Source organism: Eulemur rufifrons, chromosome 18, assembly GCF_041146395.1.
Source record: "Eulemur rufifrons isolate Redbay chromosome 18, OSU_ERuf_1, whole genome shotgun sequence".
NCBI lineage: Eukaryota > Metazoa > Chordata > Mammalia > Primates > Lemuridae > Eulemur > Eulemur rufifrons.
In genome coordinates, this window is record NC_091000.1 from 40,776,098 (window position 1) to 40,795,744 (window position 19,647).

General features: G+C 35.1%; 1 protein-coding gene across 4 annotated transcripts in view; it reads left to right on the plus strand.

Moving 5' to 3' along the window:
• Positions 1-242: 242 nt before the first annotated feature.
• The window catches only part of GRIA2 (glutamate ionotropic receptor AMPA type subunit 2), a 139,255-nt gene continuing 119,850 nt past the window's right edge, over positions 243-19,647 (plus strand). For 2 of the 4 annotated variants that reach the window (XM_069493532.1, XM_069493534.1), the window contains exons 1-2: positions 634-1,037; positions 1,551-1,691. In XM_069493532.1, the coding sequence (XP_069349633.1) occupies positions 950-1,037; positions 1,551-1,691 (229 nt within the window). In that variant the 5' untranslated portion in view covers positions 634-949. The other 2 variants (XM_069493535.1, XM_069493536.1) reach the window with 2 other exon arrangements.

The window sequence follows — 19,647 nt, forward strand, 5'->3', positions numbered from 1 at the left end:
AACATTTCTTCGATGGGTATTTTGTGTGCTTGTTTGCTTTCCTGCTGGGTCAGGTGAGGTGGATGGCAGCGTCTCTGTATTGCTAACTGGGTTTTCACAGGAGAGGAAGATAATCAAAATTACTTTTAATGTAAGACAGCAGGGCCTGGTGAGAGAACTCTCCACCGCCGACAACAATTAGCAATTCGGCTTCTCCTGTACAGCAGCCAGAAATCAGCTTTGCTGCATTTGGTCCAGGCTGGAGCATCTCGGTAGCAGCTGCAAGAGCGGCTCAGAGGTAGCTCCGGGCCAGGAGTGAAGCGCTGTCCTCGGTGCTGAAAGGCAGAAGCGCGCGGTGGGCGCGACAGCTCGGAGACCTGAGGTCTCACGGAGGGACAGCGGCTATTCGACTTGGAGCTGCGCTTTCTCAGCGCCGCGCACGCGGCGCTGCCCGGGCGGTGAGGGGTGCTGGGCGCCGTGCGGGGGAGGGGTGGCTGCGCGCGCCCGCCGCCTACCACGAGGCGCGCACGCGCGTCCGGGACTGCCTGCCCATCTCTGTGACTTGCCTGTGTGTGTGTATGTGCGTGTGTGTGTGTGTGTGCGCGCTCGCGCGCGTGAGAGAGGAGAGAGCGAGAAGAGCGCGCGCGAGAGGGTGAGTGTGTGTGAGTGCATGGGAGGGTGCTGAATATTCCGAGACACTGGGACCACAGCGGCAGCTCCGCTGAAAACTGCATTCAGCCAGTCCTCCGGACTTCGGGAGCGGGGACAGGGCGCAGGGCATCAGCAGCCACCAGCAGGACCTGGGAAATAGGGATTCTTCTGCCTCCACTTCAGGTTTTTAGCAGCTTGGTGCTAAATTGCTGTCTCAAAATGCAAAGGATCTAATTTGCTGAGGAGAACGGCCAAAGAAGGAAGAGGAGGAAAAGGAAAAAAAAAAGGGTATTTTGTGGATGCTCTACTTTTCTTGGAAATGCAAAAGATTATGCATATTTCTGTCCTCCTTTCTCCTGTATTATGGGGACTGATTTTTGGTGTCTCTTCTAACAGCATACAGATAGGTAGGTACCCTTTGTGCTATGCTTTTGAATTGTGCATAATTTGGTGGTAATCTTTGTTCAAATTAATTCATGTCATGTAGACTTATGTCATACCTTGACTGCATTCCAGATTTAAACTACCTAGAATATACATATTTTCTTAGGATGGAGCAAAGGGAAACGACTATGTCTTTGATACAATAGAAAAAAAGGTGTTTTCATTTCTGATCCCCCAATTTTGTTAATTCTGCCTTAACATTTTCCAGTCTGCTCAGATTCTCTTGGGGTCTGAATGCAAAGCTGTGGTTATGAGGACAGGCTAACGTTTCTGGCCACCTACCTTGCCCTCAGACTGTCATCTGTGTCTTGACCCTTTGGCTACCTTTTGGATGTTTGATCCCTGCTGCCCAAGTCCGTTTATTCGACCTATTAGCGTGAATAAGAGACTCCTGGACTGTTGGGCGCTAGCGTGCACCCCTCCTTTCCCTCCCGGGCACTGACACTGTTCCCTTGCTTGGTGCTTGTTCTTTGCAGGGGGGCTATTTCCTAGGGGCGCCGATCAAGAATACAGTGCATTTCGGGTAGGCATGGTTCAGTTTTCCACTTCGGAGTTCAGACTGACACCCCACATCGACAATTTGGAGGTGGCGAACAGCTTCGCAGTCACCAATGCTTGTAAGTAATGAATATTCATGTCTTTCGGGTGCCGCTCGCAGAAAGCTATGGAGTGTGAATGTGGGGTGGTGTGTGTGTGTGTGTGTGTTTCTGCGTGTCAGTGTGGGTGTGAGTGACTGCACACGCGCGTGCGTGTGACGGCGTAGAGAGAAGGTGGCTGTAATCTTGGGGACCCCTGCTGGCTGGAGGGGGTTGAAGAGGGGGTGAAAGGAATTGAAGAATGTGCGCATTAGGGAGCTAGGGAGAGAGTTGGAGCTGGGAGGGGGGCTTCCTTGGGTTTGGAGGGTTTTCGCTCATCTTGAGTGCTTGAAGAGAAGCCCTCCCCGCCTCCTCCCTCCATTGCGCGCCTGCTGGCACCCTGCCCACAGAGAACACGTTGTTCCCCAGGGCGCGCTGTCAGGCTGTTGGACGGATCCCACGGGGGACTGCCGGAGCCCGGCCGCCTGCCCTGGCAGCTGCAGCCCGCGCCTGCGGCCCTGGGGTTTAGATCTGCAGCTCCAGCTCGCGTTCACCCTATGGCCTCCGCAAGCCCCACGGTCTCCTCTTCCGTGGGACAAGTTGTCGAAATGGTTGTGGAGTTGGGCTCGGTGCTGTTACATAACGCCCACCCGAGGGGCGAGGAGCGAGGCTGACGCAGGCCTAGACTCCGCCGGCTGGGGTGGGGTGGGGGGGAGGGGACAGGGGGAGCGCTGTCCATTCCCCCTGCTCGGCTGAGCTTCAGCCCAAGTTGAAGGGGGCAATGCCACCGGGGGCGCCGCGGTTAGCTCCCGGCCGGGCGCGCTTTGTTCTCAGGTAGCCGGGGCTCCAGCAAAGGCAGCCAGAGGAAAAGGACTTTAAAGCGGTGGGATCCAGCCGAGTTTGAAAACCTGGAGAAGTCGCTGATCAGCCATTTTAGTCTTTGCAGTTCTCCATGTTAGCCCTTTCACTCCGCGCAGTGCTCCGGGACTCGCTAGGAAGCTCCGCGAAGCCTTTAGATAAAGTGCTAGAAACCGAGCAGCGAGGCGTCTAAACGGTTCGGTGGGTGCGAAGGCTCCAGGCCCCCGTCCCGGCGCTGCCTCCCCCGCCCGGCGTGGGCCGTGCAGCCGCCGCCGCGCTCCTGCCTCTTCCCGGCAGCTGCCATCACTTCCTGCCGCCGGGCTGGGCCGAGTCTTCCCTGCCGCGACGTTCGCAGTCTTTATTTCATAGATAGCGATTTGGGGGAGATTTGCAGATGGCTCACCTCCCACTTTGGCTACAGTGGAAAGGAGCTAGCGGAAAATTACCACGGCAGAAGCCCAGCTGCAGCGTTCCCACGTTAGACAAACAACTGGTTGCCATCCCACTTCCCCCATGTTAAGCTTTAGTGATATATTAAATGAGTTAGCTTAGTTATAATATCGGAAACATCAGCTCACTTTGCAACTACTGTCACCCGGATGAATGAAGAAATGAAGCGATTTTCTTTCATTGATAGAACAGGGCATTATTGTGGTCATATTGGATGCCTAGAGTTCAATTGCTTATGAAGGACCGATTGGAGAGGGTTTTAGTTCTACATGTTTTCTTCAAATGTTGATGCCAAGTGAGAAAAGAAAGGTGGGGCTGGAGGGAGGGGGAGAGACACCACTTAAAGTGGATTTGCAGCTTTGGAAAATGTCGGTAAAAGAATGTATCAGAAAATTTTAGTACATAGCATATATGCCTACAAAGAAACTGCTTTAATTAAATGTTGAAAGCTTTGTGCTTGACCTATTTACCTAGCAGATTTAGACCATTCATTTGATATAAAGAAGTTTCCATTTTTTTTCCTGAATTATAAGTTTGACCTGCAACTGCGCTGAGTATCTAACTGTATGGAATTGCACAGTCGTGTGAAATTGCCATGAAAAGTAATGGATCCTAAAGAAAGCCTATGTGTATAGAAAGTCCACGGATTTTAAATGTGAAGTGGAAGTACTGACAGCTGTACTTCTTGAAAACAGTTAATGATTGAGTTCACTCACTGGTGAAAATAATGAGAGGAGCTTACTGAGAAAATAACAGATATGTCCACTGTACAAAATGAATATGCCTTGATTCCAACAAATGTTGAATTACTGTGTTGAGGTTTTGTAAAGATCAAGGATTGTGGTTAGGTTAGGTTAGATGTAGGTCGTCAGTCTATCTTTTTTAATTTTTTTAAATATAAATTTTACTGAAAAGACATACAGCCAGAATATGTACATATATTAAACACATTTATACATCCATGAATTTTCAAAAAACAAGAACACATCCATGTAATAAACACATGCATTTCATTTTTAAAAAACTACACAATTTAATTCATAGATCTGAGAAGCTGGAATAATCAAATCTTCATTTGCACATATTTTTTTCTCTCTGAAAGTGAAGCTGAAATAAACATGTGCATGTCTCCAGATCCTAAAATTACCCCTCCAGTGATTATTATCCAAGGAAAACAAATTATTTTAAGGAACTGAACACATTTTAAAGATGCCACATGGGAATTCAGAATCACAGCATTTGCAGCTCCCATTTTGTAAGTAATGGTACTGATTGCTACAAAGATCTCGTGAAGCACTGTTAGAGAAGAGAGGCTCATAGGATAGAATTTTCTGGAGTTGACATTGACTCATTGACTTGGCAAATCACTTAATATTTTTGTGACTCAATTTCTTTATTCCTTTAGGAATTTCAAAATTTAGAGATTGTAAAATGAAATGGAATATTTGTATCATTCATTTTTTGTGTGCTAAGGACAATAGAAAATGTAAAATTAGTTTAACTCTTGAGACAGAGAGAGAGAGAGAGATGCTTATGTAAACTGCAACCACAAAGTCAGGAAATGAATGGAAGTCTCCAGTGTCAAATTTGTCTAGATGAGTCTTGATCATTTAAATCCTGCTCAAGGTTTTTCTCCAATGCCTATTCTTCTATTCTTTGTTTTCTTGCCTTTTTAGTCAGGGGAGTCCATGATTCTTTCCTAAAAAAAAGTGGAAAGAACAGCATTAAATACATTGATAGCTAAGACCAAAACATCTTTTCCCCATTTCCTCCAGAAATCTCAGGAATTCTGTTCTTTAACTACAGTATTGAATAACATGGAACATCATTCAGTGCTCACAAAGTGGCTTGTTCTTTCAACCATAAAAATCCCACAGGCTTAAATTTATATATTAAGAAAGTTGAGTTTTATACCTTAATATAATATCAAAAGAGAAAATTTAACTTAATTTTATTTGGAGGAACTAATTTGAAAATGTTGAGGTTGACACTGATATAAGGATCCAGAGAGATCCACCGAATGGGTTAAGGTTATGCAAAGGAAATGAATTCACTCTATTCTGAACTGAGTAAAATGACTACTGAGCTCCCACATCCTTGCCTTTCACAATCGCAGTGGGATCATGAAAGCACCTGTTTGTTCCCGTTTGTTTCCATGGGTACCTGAGGAAACAAAGACAGATTTCCAATTTCTTTCTTTTTCTCTCCTTCCTTCCTTCTTTTGGTCCCTCTCTCCCCTTACTCCTTCTTTCTTTTCCTCCTTCCCTTTCTTCTCAGCTAGAGATAATACTGACATTTTTTTCCTAAAGGTTTTTCAAACATAAGCCTCATTTTGGGAAAGTAGAAAGCATAAAACCAGAAAAAAAAAAAAAAAATGGAGACCAGCACTTGATATGTTCAGCAGTTGAAACCAGTGATGGGCCTCAGGAATTCATTCATTCATTCATTCATTCAATAAATATTAAATGAGTGCCTTCTAGTTGTCAGTAAATAAGTGAATGCTTTTCCCATGGTAACTCATTTTCTCTGGCCTTTTCCCTCTATACTCTTTTGAGGCCTTGCATTTAGTGTGCATTGATGCATTTAGTGTGCATTGGCAACTGTGGTCTTGTCTAGGAACTTTAATATGTGAGAGTATTCTAGTAGTTCTTAAACACAAGCAGTTTATTATAGTAACTAAAAAATCTGACTTTATCGAAAATAATAAATTTGATATTGTGGTATGTATATATATACACATACACAAACATATTGTACATAGTTAACTAAAAAATCAGCAGCAGATTTTAGGAAGATACTAAGAATTTTTACATTCTAAAAAAATTTTACTAAATTTTAATGCTTTGATAATTACTCAAACTTGTTAAAATAAAATTGTCTAAAGGGTTACAAGCAGGAGTATATGATCCCATAGGATTTGGGGATTAAAAGTATTAAATATTGAATTTACTCTTCAAAATCTTCCCCTTCTATTTCTTTTAATGAATGGCTTTAACAAATAGTTATTGGTCTGGTTACAAATAATTTAACAATTTTATATTTCAATTACATACTACAAAATAAATTATAAAAATATTAAATTTAAAGAAACAGCAAGTAAAAATCTACTTTTTCTCTAAACCAGCAGATGGAGATGTTGGAGAAAATATTGTTCTTTTGTAAAACTGTTGCACACACTAAATACCTTTTAAAATATTGTAAACAAGTATATTTAGAGAAACTTAAAGAAAAGTCATTAACTTGAAAAAAATCATTTAAAATGCTGTTTGGAAAATACCTTTCAATGGCTTTTAAAAACAGAGTGCCCTAAATTTTATTTTTAAAATAGATTATCTTAAATATTCTTGTAGATTTGGTTCGTAAAGACTTATACGAAAAGCATAGATTGTAAATGATCTTGGAAGAGAGAGAATTCTATTTCTTCTGTTTTTAAATCTTGATTCCCCAGATATCATTTTTGATATGTATTTCTTATCATTCAATTTTAGTCATGAATTATTGAGATGGTGTATCTGTGTTCATCAAATTAATTCATGTTTGCTGAGCCTTTATTATACTTTGATGAATGAAATTCCCTGTGTGTATGTGTGCGCGCGTGTGTATATGTGTGTGTGTGTGTGTGTGTGTTTGTGTACGTCTATTTATGGTTATACAGTGTAAGTACTTAGGATTGGCTGAGCTATATCATGTTTTGTCATTTTTGTTGAGGTATTCACAAAAACCTGGAAGTACTGACTTTAATATATGCAAAAATTTCATAGAACCAGACTTAAGTTGAACACTTCTAAGCAATGACAAGAATTCATGGTATGAATAAAACCATGAACACATATGCCAGGATATAATACCTTGTACCCTGGTGTTATAAATATTCAGTTATATTCAATTGGAGAATTTGAAGAAAGAAATAGTTTTTTTATATCAGAATAATAAATCTGTTATTGAATTATTTGTAGTTAAATTTTCATACTTCACTTATCACAAGAGAATTTCAGGAAAACGATAGAGTATACTAAACAGAAATCAAAGAATGGCATCAGTTGAAATATTCTATTTTGAGATGAGATAAACTAAGTATTTAAATAAATATTACCATTTGAAACTATAGAAACTTAAAATTAGTGAGAATTTATTCCAAACTATTCCTGTTTGAAGTTTTCTAAGCTTTAATCTGTTGGCTCTAGAAGGACGGGGCATTTCTGCTTCACATCAAGCCTTTAAAATGCTGGGGTCATCCTACTGTGGCATTATGACAAGGCGATGCTGATTCATGCCCAGATCTTAGATTTTCCTGTAATCTCTTCCAATAACACGTTGTAAACTTTCAAACTGCTTAGAGCCCTGAAAATTTTAAAGAAGGCTGAAAAAAAAAGCAGTTGTTTCCTAATTATTGCAGTACGTGTTGCGGTATAATTGAGTTTTTCAGAGACTATGTGTTTTTTTTTTTTTCCCCTCTCCTCTTCCTCTTCCTCTTCCTTCTCCCTTAAAAAAAAAAAAAAAAAAAAAAAAAGTCCGTAGTAGAAGTACTTAATCTCTACAGCAAATGCTATTATAGGAAATAAAATCTAAATTGGATTGGGAACTATCGTTTTAAAAAATTTTTTGTTTAAGTGCGCAGAGGATACGTTACACTCAGCGCTAAAATGTATTAGGTTTAAACATTTGATTAGGATATTAATGGCCACTGGGTAGATTACATTTCCTTTCTTTTTTAACTGGATTCTACTGAAGAATCCTCAGATTCCATTAAATATTTGCTCTTTTATTGTGACAAGTTTTAGGTAAAATTTCTGAGATTTTCTCTAATGATGCAAATAATTGCCAAACCTCTTATGTGACTGTGCCTCTTCAGTACAACAGGAAAATAAGTTGTTGAAGTCAAAGTTAAAATTTTAAAATCACCAATGGTTTTAAAATTTTCAAATATCTAAGTGTTAATCAAAGCAGGTTTTACTAATTTGGAAAAAAAATAAGTGTGGTAGTGTTGATAAGAGGTCTAACATCCATTATTTTTCAGTACTATTAAATTTAAACGTATATTGTCATTTTAGATCATTTTAATTTATAAAATAAAAAAAATTTTAAATGAACAGGGAGAATGGAAAATGTGGCCTTCTTGAAGGCAGGGCCATGCTGCTGCTAACATGGTGTCCTTCACAAAGCTTAGCTCCCTTCCCAGTGCATTGAGGCACTTAATAATTATTTACCTTTTAAACACATGTAAATGTATAGAAGATATTCTTATCATAGTATTATACTTTTCAAAGTTAGAATTTTGCTTTTGCTATGCATTTGGATTTCAAAATAATTTATTTTGTATCTGCTTCAAATCCTATTTCAACAGAGGTATAATATATTTATTTTTCATTTTCATCCATGAGCTAGATATATTTAAAGTTATTATCTTTATCCCTAAAGCTACCTTGATATATGTTAAAATGATTTGCTGAATATACGTACAATGCACATCTTAAACAGGATTTATAAATGCTAACTGTTAGGATGATACAAAAGCCATGTTGCAAGTGGTTAGAACACAATTCTCCATTATAAGAGCCCTGACAGTTATGGGCCTGCTCAGCTTCTATTTTAGTTCTAGATATTACAAATGTGACTGCACATATTCTTTGGCCACAAAATTGTTTTAGTAACCCCCTCTCTGACCCTAGCCAGGATATTATATGCCACAATGTTTTGTACTAATTCCTTTAGTGCAAATTTTTAAAAAGTACAGAATTACAAAAATATTATTTTTTCTTTTAGAGGGTATTTGGCTATGAGAAGGTTATGGATCTAGCTTCTTGTCGTGGATGGATTGCTCTATTTGCACTAATGTGTATGATTATTTTGTATGTATGCAGTTTTTTTTCCTCTTTTGGGCCTGAGATCTATCTTTAGAATTTGTTTTCCAACAGTTTTGTCTTGTCTTATTTTCATGCTATGGATAATTTACTTGGGCAAACACCTGGTTGTTATATGTTTATTTTTCACACACATCGACACACAGTATTAGAAAAATTGTCCAAAGTACTTACTATTAATTTATAGCTTTAGGTTAAAGACAGTTTTAAAATTTAGAGTCTTGAAATGTTAGTGTCTTCCACTGAATCAAACAAATAGGTTTAGGAGATACTAGGTTCATTATAGAAAGGGAATTTGTGAGTAGATGGTTTTTCAGATCATTTTGATTTTCATATATCTTAGTATTTTTCAAGCAAATGACATAATTTTTATGGTTGTACTATTTGGATTGTTCTTTACAATTTTAGTTTATAATTTTATATAGTTTATTTGTGACTGTGCTATGTCAATACTTACATTTTTTCCTGATTATTTCAGTATTTAAAAAATAAGCACAAACTGAGTTGAATTGAGGAATGGCTTAAATTTTAGTTTGTCTAAAACATTTCAAATAGGGTATCCTGTTTCTGTGAAGTTTATTTGTCCTTCATGTGATTAATTCAAATAAATACTGTGATATTCACTTGTTTTATGGTCCTCTGATACTTTCCCTCTGATGAATTTCAGTGCACCTGAGAAGGTACCCTTGCAATGGAAATATTTGTAATCTAAGCTTTCTAAACACTCTATTTACTGATAGAAGTGACTGAAATATGTTTAAATAAATTATGTCTATTCTGTGCTTATTATTAAAATATACTGGAGTATTACCTAATTGTTCAACCCTATAGGAGAAAATGACTTAGGTTGATCATTTCCAACTTTAGCATAAATTTAATTGAAACTCAAGTGATATAATTAGATATAACAAAAGTTTCCTTAGCCCATAAACCTTTTGCTGCTAAAATTAAGTCTCTGCATTAAAATACTGTTCAGAAATGGGTAAGAGGCTCACACCTGTAACCCCAGCACTTTGGGAGGAGATTACTTGAGACAGGAGGATCACTTGAGGCTAGAAGTTTAAGATCAGCCTGGGCAACATAGTGAGACCCCGACTCTAAAAAAAATAAAAAAATTAGCCAGCCTTGGGGGTGTGTCCCTATAGTTCCAGTTACTGGAGATGCTAAGGTAGAAGACCAGCTGGAGCTCAGGAATTTGAGAAAACAAATAAACAAATAAAATACTGTTCTTTTACAGATTTAGCATTCATTCCATAATTTCTCTGGCATCAGTATTCAGGCCATTGCAGTAAGTATATGTCAGGAATTTGATTATGTATATTTTATTTCTTATGCTTCAGTAAATAGTTACAGTAGGCATATTGAAATAAATATTTTCAGGGTGAGGGAAAAATATTTCTTTTTCCTTATTATGCACTGAAATTGCCAGATTTCTAAAAGTGGGAGGGGAGGACATGAAGAAAAAGGGAAGAACTCTATCTAAGTGGCAGTATAACTGGGTGTACTAGGCAGAGCTGTAAGAACTTAGAACTGGGAATAAATCCTTCCCTTCTGCTTGCCTCCCTCCCTCCCTCCCTTCCTTCCTTCCTTCCTTTCTTTAAGCTTCTTTTTTACTTGATGTTTGCTTAGTTTGCATGTCTATGGCTAATCTCTGCACTAACATTGAGCTACTTTTATAAAAGACTGAATTCTTATCATAATGTTAATTTTGATAAATAATAGGAGCCATTTACTATTTCCAGAGAGAGACCAGAAGAAAAGGAGGCAATATGCATTTTTCTCAGGCAAAACCACAAATTTAAGGTGCTGTATTATTCTGGGTTGGCAAAAAACTCATCCTTGAAAATTATGAGGTAAAATATTGACTGAAAAGTTTTGAAAAACATTATAGGTAGAAGTATATAATATGGAACACACGACTAGACTGTGAATTTTATGGGAAGCATGGACTGTGTCATAGTAAACCTGTTTCTTGTCTGGGGAACCTGAGAGGTAGCAACTCCAACTGAAGGATCATCTCAGCAGAACACAGAAAAGTCTATCCCTTAGTTTATCAGCAGTGATATATGTCTCTTTCTTTAACACCTGCTGTTAAGGAAATAATATTTTAAATAAAAATATTTTAAGCAATCCTACATATATTTTAAAAATATTAGCATGTCTTGGAAGAAAATTTAACTAAATTCATGATAATTCTCAAACCATATGTAATTTTTTGTCATCAAAGTTCATTATTCGAAAATTATTCACAGGACAAATGAAGACTGAAATAGAGAACAGAAAGAGTAGTTTCATTCTGAAAATTAAGGATTATAAGGTATGGAGTGATTAGTTTTGGACAATACATTTAAAAATACTGTCATATACACTTTAGTGGTACTAGTTGGGAACATTTCAAACATACTGGACTTTATATAAGCTATTGTGAATTATACATATTCAATTAAAAGAACTATCTGTGTTCACTGATCCAGCTACCACCAAAAAAAGCTCTGAAAATTCTGTAGTGTGGAAAGGGTTTTCAAAAGAAAAAAAAGAAAAGAAAAGAAAGAAAGAAATGAAAGTATCTCTTCTTATTCCAAGTCTTTGCCAAGAAGGGCCCTGGAAGTGGAGATCTTTAGTGGTATGTGTGCTTTCCTAAGTTTTCTTGAGACATACATTCCAGATTATGTAATGATTGTTTTTTCTTCATTCATGTCTCATCTTCTGATCGTGAGGAATTGAAAGTTTCAATCTTGTTTTTAGTTTATGCATGAAACTGGGATTTTGTTTGGCTTTATAATTTCCATGCATATTCACACTTTATAGTTTTATTTGTTTTACCAGTTTTTTTAGTTTTTCCTAGTTGACAGTGTTATTACTAATTTGCATTTAGAAAGCAAATTTTAGGAACACAAGCAACAATGCAGAAGGGGTATATCAAGAAGCTACATATATAGTTTAGTTCTTCAGAGGAAAGACCATGAAATCCTCATTGACATTTAAGAGTACAGAAAAGTCAAGTGTTGTCATCTTAATGTTGAATATACAAGGTTTCATCTGTGAAGATAAACAACTTTGAATCTTTGCAGTTTGCAGCCCTGATGTCCTGGATACAGAATAGCATTGGTTAAGCATCTGCACGTGGAACTGAATTCTAGTCCTACTGCTAGATGTGTGGCATTGCACTAAGACTCAGTTTTCAGCTCTGTAAAAGGGAATTATACATTATAGGATTGTTTTGAAGATACACAATAGTCATAAAACACTAAATTGTGTTTGGCATGTGTAAGTGCAAAAGAATTAGTGAAATTTTATTATTACTTTCTATGTTATAATCTTTGGGTAGTTTTGCCTTGGAATCTTTGCCTTGCTATGAGAAGCAGAGGAACAGGAAAAAAAAAATTATTTCTAGGTTCTTGTTGGAATCTTTTTCTCCTGTTTATATACCAAGGCTGTTTGGTGACAAAGAAGAGACTAACCAAATAAACCACATAAGCCACTTAAAGTTCTGTTTAGTGCACTACAGTATGAGAATGATTGTTAAGATCTGAGGTGTTGAAACTCGAGTAGTATTACATCTTCCCCTTTATTGCATATCACTTACATTTCAGGATGTTGAACAGTTTGAAACTCTTTTATCCTTGGTAGATCTTTCAAGCACACAATTAAGATATGCCAACACTTTGTTGAACTGAGCACCTTATGGATTCCTAATATTTTATTTGATTTAATTAATTAAATTATATTTATTTAAATGAAAAACAGTCAAGAGACTGTTAAACACCTTATTATTCACTGAAATTGCCAGATTTCTAAAAGTGTGGGAGGGGAGGCCATGAAGAAAAAGGGAGGAACTAAGTGGCAGTATAGCTTGGTGGCAAAAATAGGCTTTTGAACTAGGCAAAAATAGTCTTGTTTTTCTTATTTTTTTATTTCAGAATATTATAGGAGTGCATAGGTTTGAATATAATTAGTAGTTTTATGGTAGAAATCATTTTTTACTCTTTGTAGGTAAGGTTCAGTTTCCTTGTCATACCTGATAATATCGTTGGAGGTATTACATATAAAAATAAATGTTTAGATTAATTTATGATAAAAGATCCCAATATTCCCTTTTTACCTATATATCAGCCCTTTATGGCAAACTAAATTGTATGCTCAGAGCAGTGAAGGAGAATAAAATAGAAATTCCTGCCTTTAGAAAGATTATATATTTATAACTTTATATTTATGTGTAAATTTTTACTGTTCAGAACCCTTTCATATTGGTTTGATCTTCACTGTAGCTGTGTAAAGTTAAATTTCACTTACCCAATAAAGTGGAATTATTATTATACCCATTTTCAGATGAGAAAAAAAAATTTAAATGACTTGTTCTAAGCTGCTATAAATTTGCAGAGAAGCTTTCCTTTAGAAAACAGTAGGCTGCTTCCAAAGCCAGAGCCTCTATCAGTCTCACTTGGCAATGTTGCTAGTATATTTGAATGGGCAGACATGAATTAAAATTATGGCTCCAACATATGCTAGTTTTATGACTTTGTATAAATCAGTTAAACTTTCTAGTCTTGTTTCCTCCTCTGTAAAATGAGGATCATTATAATACCTGCCTCATAACATAATTGTTGGTTTTAAAGGAGGGTGGTGGCCCTATATAATATAATGATTAATATTGCTAATTTCAGTGATTCCGATTCCCCTGAGCATGCATATTAGTCACATATACTTAGCTCCATGCTTTTAGATACACGAAAGAGAAGGTAGCCAATAGTTATTTCTATGTAATTTTCAAAATAATAGGCTTCTTTAATATAATAATTAAAGCTAACATTAGAGACTAGGATTTTATTTTATTATTATTTTTCAAAAACTAGTCAACATGTACATTTTATAAGAATTGATATGTCCTTGATCCACAAACCTTCCCCCTAAAATTCAACAAATAGCAAGAATTGAAAATCATGCATGAGTTAAAAAATGAATATGCTGGTTAACATTTATTGTGAATATCTGATACTATTCAGTTACTAATTCCACCATTAATACATTTGAGCAATAAAAATGATAGTAGGTGTTTCCCATTAACTCAATGACATTAAACATGGGACAGGTGCTTTGTGACTTCTTCCCTGGAGATCAATTGCCTGCATCTTGCTGCTGGTTGGCCAGTGCATTGTCATCTTCCTCACAAGTTCTTTTCCCAGCATGTAAAGAGGCTCCTCTTGCCTGGTTCTGGTCTGTTGAAAAAGTCCAGAAGGTTTGAAAATTTTTCAAATAATTACTTGGCCAGAGATTACTTCTTTTGGAGAGCAGAAAGATGGAGCAGGGGGATGTAGACACTGATAATAAGCAAAACCAAGGACATCCTACATATGAGCTAAATTTTTTTTGTAGTTTATAAGACATTCACTAGCTCATTCTGTTTTGACTCTACTAATTTTGACGTTGTCTTATATTGTGGTTAACAGTAGCCGTATGAACACTTTAATATAATATAGTAAAAATTTTGTTCGAAGTTACTCTTCTAAAGCATATTTGTATATTTACAAGGTAAAGTTATATTGATGACTTTGGGTTTAGGCCTGAGGTAGAATGTACTGGATAAAAGTCAAATGTTTATTGTCAAAGTATTTACACCTACATTGTTTGTATGCAGCAAAAACTGACCACAGTATTTTCGTCTTTTCTTCCTTCCTTCATAGACCTTTGTTCTATGCCAATCACTTTAGTAATGTCTGAGGTGACAAAGAACAAGATAAGGCTTCTCTACTAGAAGAACAGAATTATTCATGGGTGCAAAATCTTTTTCTTTGTGACAAAAGTAGAAGTCATTAATCTAGGTCAGCTAGATAATTTTCTTATTACATTAGAATGTGTAGTGTAATCGTTATTTCTAGATCATTTATAAATATTATTCTATACTTCAGAACTAGATTTGAATCAAATTATGTTCAAAAGCAGAAATGGTAATTCCAAGATTTGTAAGGAAAATATAAAAAAGATTCTTGATGGAAGTTGAAAAACTTTTGTCTTAAATACTGATTTAGAATATATTGTGGAAAACCTGGATGGCCAAATGAGGAACTACTGACGTTAACTGTGATCCCAGTTGCAGATCTGTTAAAAACAATTTCAATTTCAATTTTTTGAATCATATTTGGAAATGATAATTTTTGTTTTATTTTGCATATGATTTTTTTCATTGCCAAAATCTCTTCAATTCAGGTTTAACTGGCATAGATTACATAAATTGATGGGTGGTGTTTAAAGAAATGAATTTATTTGGATTATATGATTGAATTACAATAAATATTGTTTTAGCTTGTTATTGAAGAAGCAAGTTAGAAGTTTTACAATAGAAGATTTTACAAAATAAAAAGTATTGATGCATATAGCTATTTTGAATAATCCAAGAGATGGTAACACCTTGCTAGTGTCTCTTGTAATGTTAAAGCAGATTTTATATAATCTAAACTTTGATTATGATAGCAGTTTGAGGATTTCAGATGGGAAATTGTGATTATCTGAAAAAAGTTGATGCAGCTTTAACATGTGACAAAAATTATATAAAAGAATTAAAAATATTTGTTTACAATAACATTTTGGTTTTGTGGGTGATTTAAGACTTAAAACATGCAGAAATTTTGAATTTAGATTCTTAAGGTCTTTATATTTTAAAGTTTAAAAATTATGATGAAAATAACATGAATATGGTAATTTTAAAAACACTACAAAAGAGAATTTAATAAATATTGTTTTCCTTCCTCTTCAATTCCACTTAAATGGAATCACTATAAATAATTTGCAGAAATGGTAGTATAATATACACTGTTCTGTATCTTGATTGCATTCTACTTAACATAAATCAGAATGCTTCTTCTATCTGCACAGAGATTTCCTCTTTCTTTGTAGTTATTGCATGATAGTCTGTTGTTATTTAGCCTGCCTTTTGTTGATCATTGTTGTTTTGTACTTTTCTTATCTTTTTTAATAACATGTCAAAGTGAGTTTGTAAGACTAGATTGCTATGAGTGAAACAACTTGCAGTCAAAAGGTGTTTGCATTTAAAACTTTGCTAGGTACTCAAAAAAGGCAAATCAATTTACAGTCCTACCTAGAGTGTATGAATATGTCTGGTTCTGCCTAATACCACTAGCGGTATGCGTGTTAAACCTTTAAAAGTTTTGCTATTGGTACCTCATTGCTAAAATTTACAATGATAACACAAAATTTGCATTTCTGTGTATGTGTGTGGCTGTGTGTGTGTGCATGCACATGCCTGTTCATACCTGTCCAGTGTTCTTCTGAGTTTTTGATCTGTTTATTGTGAGTCTATTTACTACTTATTGGCACATGCATTGAAATAACACACACTTTATCATGTGTTACAGCTATTTGACTCATTTTTTTTTGTTTTTTCAAACTCTGTTTATGACTTTTCAGCATCATAATTTCACTTGGTGATATTTTACAAATGCACATATTCTTAGATTTTCTTTAGTCAAATTTAGAAATTGTTGTATTGCCACTGGATTTTTGAGCCTTGCTCAGAAAGACCTTTCTCATTTAAGATTATTTTTAAAAATTTCCATACTTTTATTTAATACCATCCTATTTTCATTTAATGATTCAAAATGAATGTTTGATTCATCTGGATTTATTTGGTATAAAGACTAAAGTAGGGATTCCACTTTGTTTTTTCCATTATAAGGTTAGAAAATTGTCACAATGTATATAAACAAATCCATTTTTCTTTCATTGGTTTGAAATGTATCAGATTTTCTTCTTAAGTAAATGGTTCCTCAAGGAGTTAAAAGCTAATAGGGAGTTTACCCAGAATATGAAATAAAGAAGATTAAAACTCTGTTATAGGCAAAGCAAAGTTATAAAAGACATTTGTTTCCTGATCAGTGCTTTTATAAATTGTGCTTTTGTGTTACTGGGGTCTCAGATCAATAAGAGAAGATGTCAGATTTTGAACATTAACTGGGCCCAGAGGGATAAATATAGGATTTTATTATGTTTTTTGGCTTGTGTCATAGCACTAATATCACCTAAATAGATTGCTCATTTTGCATATTTCTTAACCTATATCAAGGTTTAAGTAATGGGTTATGGTTATGACTTAGTTTTGAATATCACTTTGAAGTTAATTCAGTGTAACAATTTACATGTGTTCACAAATAGAATATTAAAACCAAAGACCACGATCTATATGCAATAAAGAAAGGTGAAGGAACTAAGATACTCAGGGCTTTATTAACTAATACTGTATATAGCTTTATCCCCAGATTGTCTTAAAAACCAATTATGTGCTCTACCTAAAGCCAAGTATCAAGCTATTTATGATATAAATCTGATTTAAACTGGATTACTAAATAAAACGCTAAAATGGTACTTGCATCAATACATACTTTCAGTCTGCCTTATGGTGCATGGCATGAACTGTGCAGTTTTAGCCAAACTTCAGGGAAATTTATAAATCTTTAACCACTACGTTTTGTGGAACTATGAACTTAATGTGGGCTTATTGATGGAGGCAAAAGAATGAACAAGGGCCTTGAAGTACATTTCCAATACATTGTCTTTCCATGAGCATTAAAGTGGAAAGATTTTAACTTTCAATATAACTTAAAACAATGTGTTTGAATTTCTGCAAGACTCTAGTCATCTGCTTATATTTTAATGTATCTTTTGTTGAATAGAAAAAATTTGCCTCAGTGAAAAATATAAATTTACATTAGCAGAACTGCATTAAAGCCATTTGTAAACTTCATTTTCATAGTTTCATAATATTCATGTCCATAATTTAATTAGCCATCTCCTAGTTTCTGCAGCTTTTAAAAATTCTTGTTTTATCCATTATAAAATATTGCTGCAAATGAAAATCCTTCTGCATATATTTTTTCTCATTTCTGATGACTGAGGTATAATTACTGAATCACAGGCCCTGAAGCATTTAGTTACATATTTCTGATATATGCTAAGTAAATTCATATCTAATTTATAATCCTATCAACAGTCTGAAAAGTCTAGGCTTTCAGACCCTCGACATTGTCATAATTTTAAAAATTCTTACGTATTTGATAGCTAAGAAAATCGTTTTTGTTACATAAAATGGTTTTTCATTGTTACACATTTATGTGTCTTCTTTCATAAAGTTTATTAAAGTCTTTTGCCCAATTTTTATTGTCATTTTGGTATTTTTTCCTATTGAATTGTGTGAATTATTTATTCAAGATCACCATGGCAGAGGAAGATGGAACCAGAGAGTTGCACATCTAGCAATTTAATGCTTCTGCCCAGATAAGGACCAAGCCACTTCCGCTTATACATCAGTGGTCAGAGCTGTCCACATGCCATGACTAACTTCAACAGAGGGTAGACTAATCCTTCTTGGGTCCAGAATAGGAGAACTGAATGGTGAAGAATATTAATAATATCTACAACAGCTGGTACCTCTTTGACAATGAAAGCTCATTTATTTGCCCTAGTTTATTGTTTTTCTGTCAATTTTGTATATAATCATTTAAAAATTATTTCAAAGATGTTCATTTTTTGTTTATTTTTTCTCTCCAATATAATATGTGCATGTTTAAAATTTTCAATAACATATAAAGACAGAATGGAAAACAACTTGCCTCTGCCTATTCTTCTAGCTGATAAATCTATATTATTAATAACATAATTATATTGCCCTATTGCTTTTCATTGTAATTTTTAATAATATACTTGAAACCATATTTCTTATTTTGACAGTTGATATTATCTTTCAACTATCTACTTTATGAGTTGATGATATTGGTGAGTCAAGATTGAGAATATTTATATTCTACTTTGTATGTATTTATAAATAAATGGTCCTACCTAATACATTTTATATATATAGGTTTACTCTATAAGACAAAAAATGAATTAGTATTGTTTACACAATTACCTGTAAGTAGGTGACTATGATTCACCACACAGCCAAGTACTATGACTTTTGTAGCTTTTTCCTTTCTTGAATATTTGAAATTCCCAAATGTCCTCATATGTCTTTGTGGCTTTAAAATATTTTTAAGCTCTTATTCTTATGTATCTCATTTGTGGATCCTAGTCTTTCTAAAGACTTACTTTCTTCCCCCTTGTGCAATCTAGATTGTTTCCCTTGAGCCTCCTAAACAACTGACATCCTAGGATGGTACTATCCTTTTGTGGTTGACCATATAACTATTTCTTGGCATTTCTTCACATGCTTTAAATCCATTTTTCTTTATCACTTATGATAAATTATTTTAAAACAATTTTGTTAAAATAATAAAACATATACATATATCAGTGTGTATGTATATATATACATAAAATGTAATCACTCATAGTCTTTTTTTCCTGTTGGGATAAGGTATAAATTCCTTCTTCATAATATCTCTAATCTTTTAATCATATCATTTCTTCCTATTCTTCAGAATACATTTGCTTTTTTTTCTTCAACATTGATTATATTCTAATTTGGAGCAATTATTAATAATTTAGATTTAGATTATATTTTTTACACACAGAGTTTTAAAATATTTTAGAATTTCTCATACTTTTATTGTTTTCCTTGCACTGTGTGATTTTATCTTACACTTAAATTATTCTAGTCTCTCATTAATATATCTCATCCTCTACTTTATGCCTGGAAAGTACCCCATTAGAGATTTCTGTTTTCCTGCAATTTGAAATTGGTATTTTCCAAGTGCACTGCTGTCAACTTGGAACTTTCCTTCATTCTTTTGATTTGAGGGCTTGGTTTTGGGCCCGTTGATTTTAAGTTCCTTGTTTTTAATTCTGATTTTTTTCTTGAGTACATCTTAAAGTGACTTCCA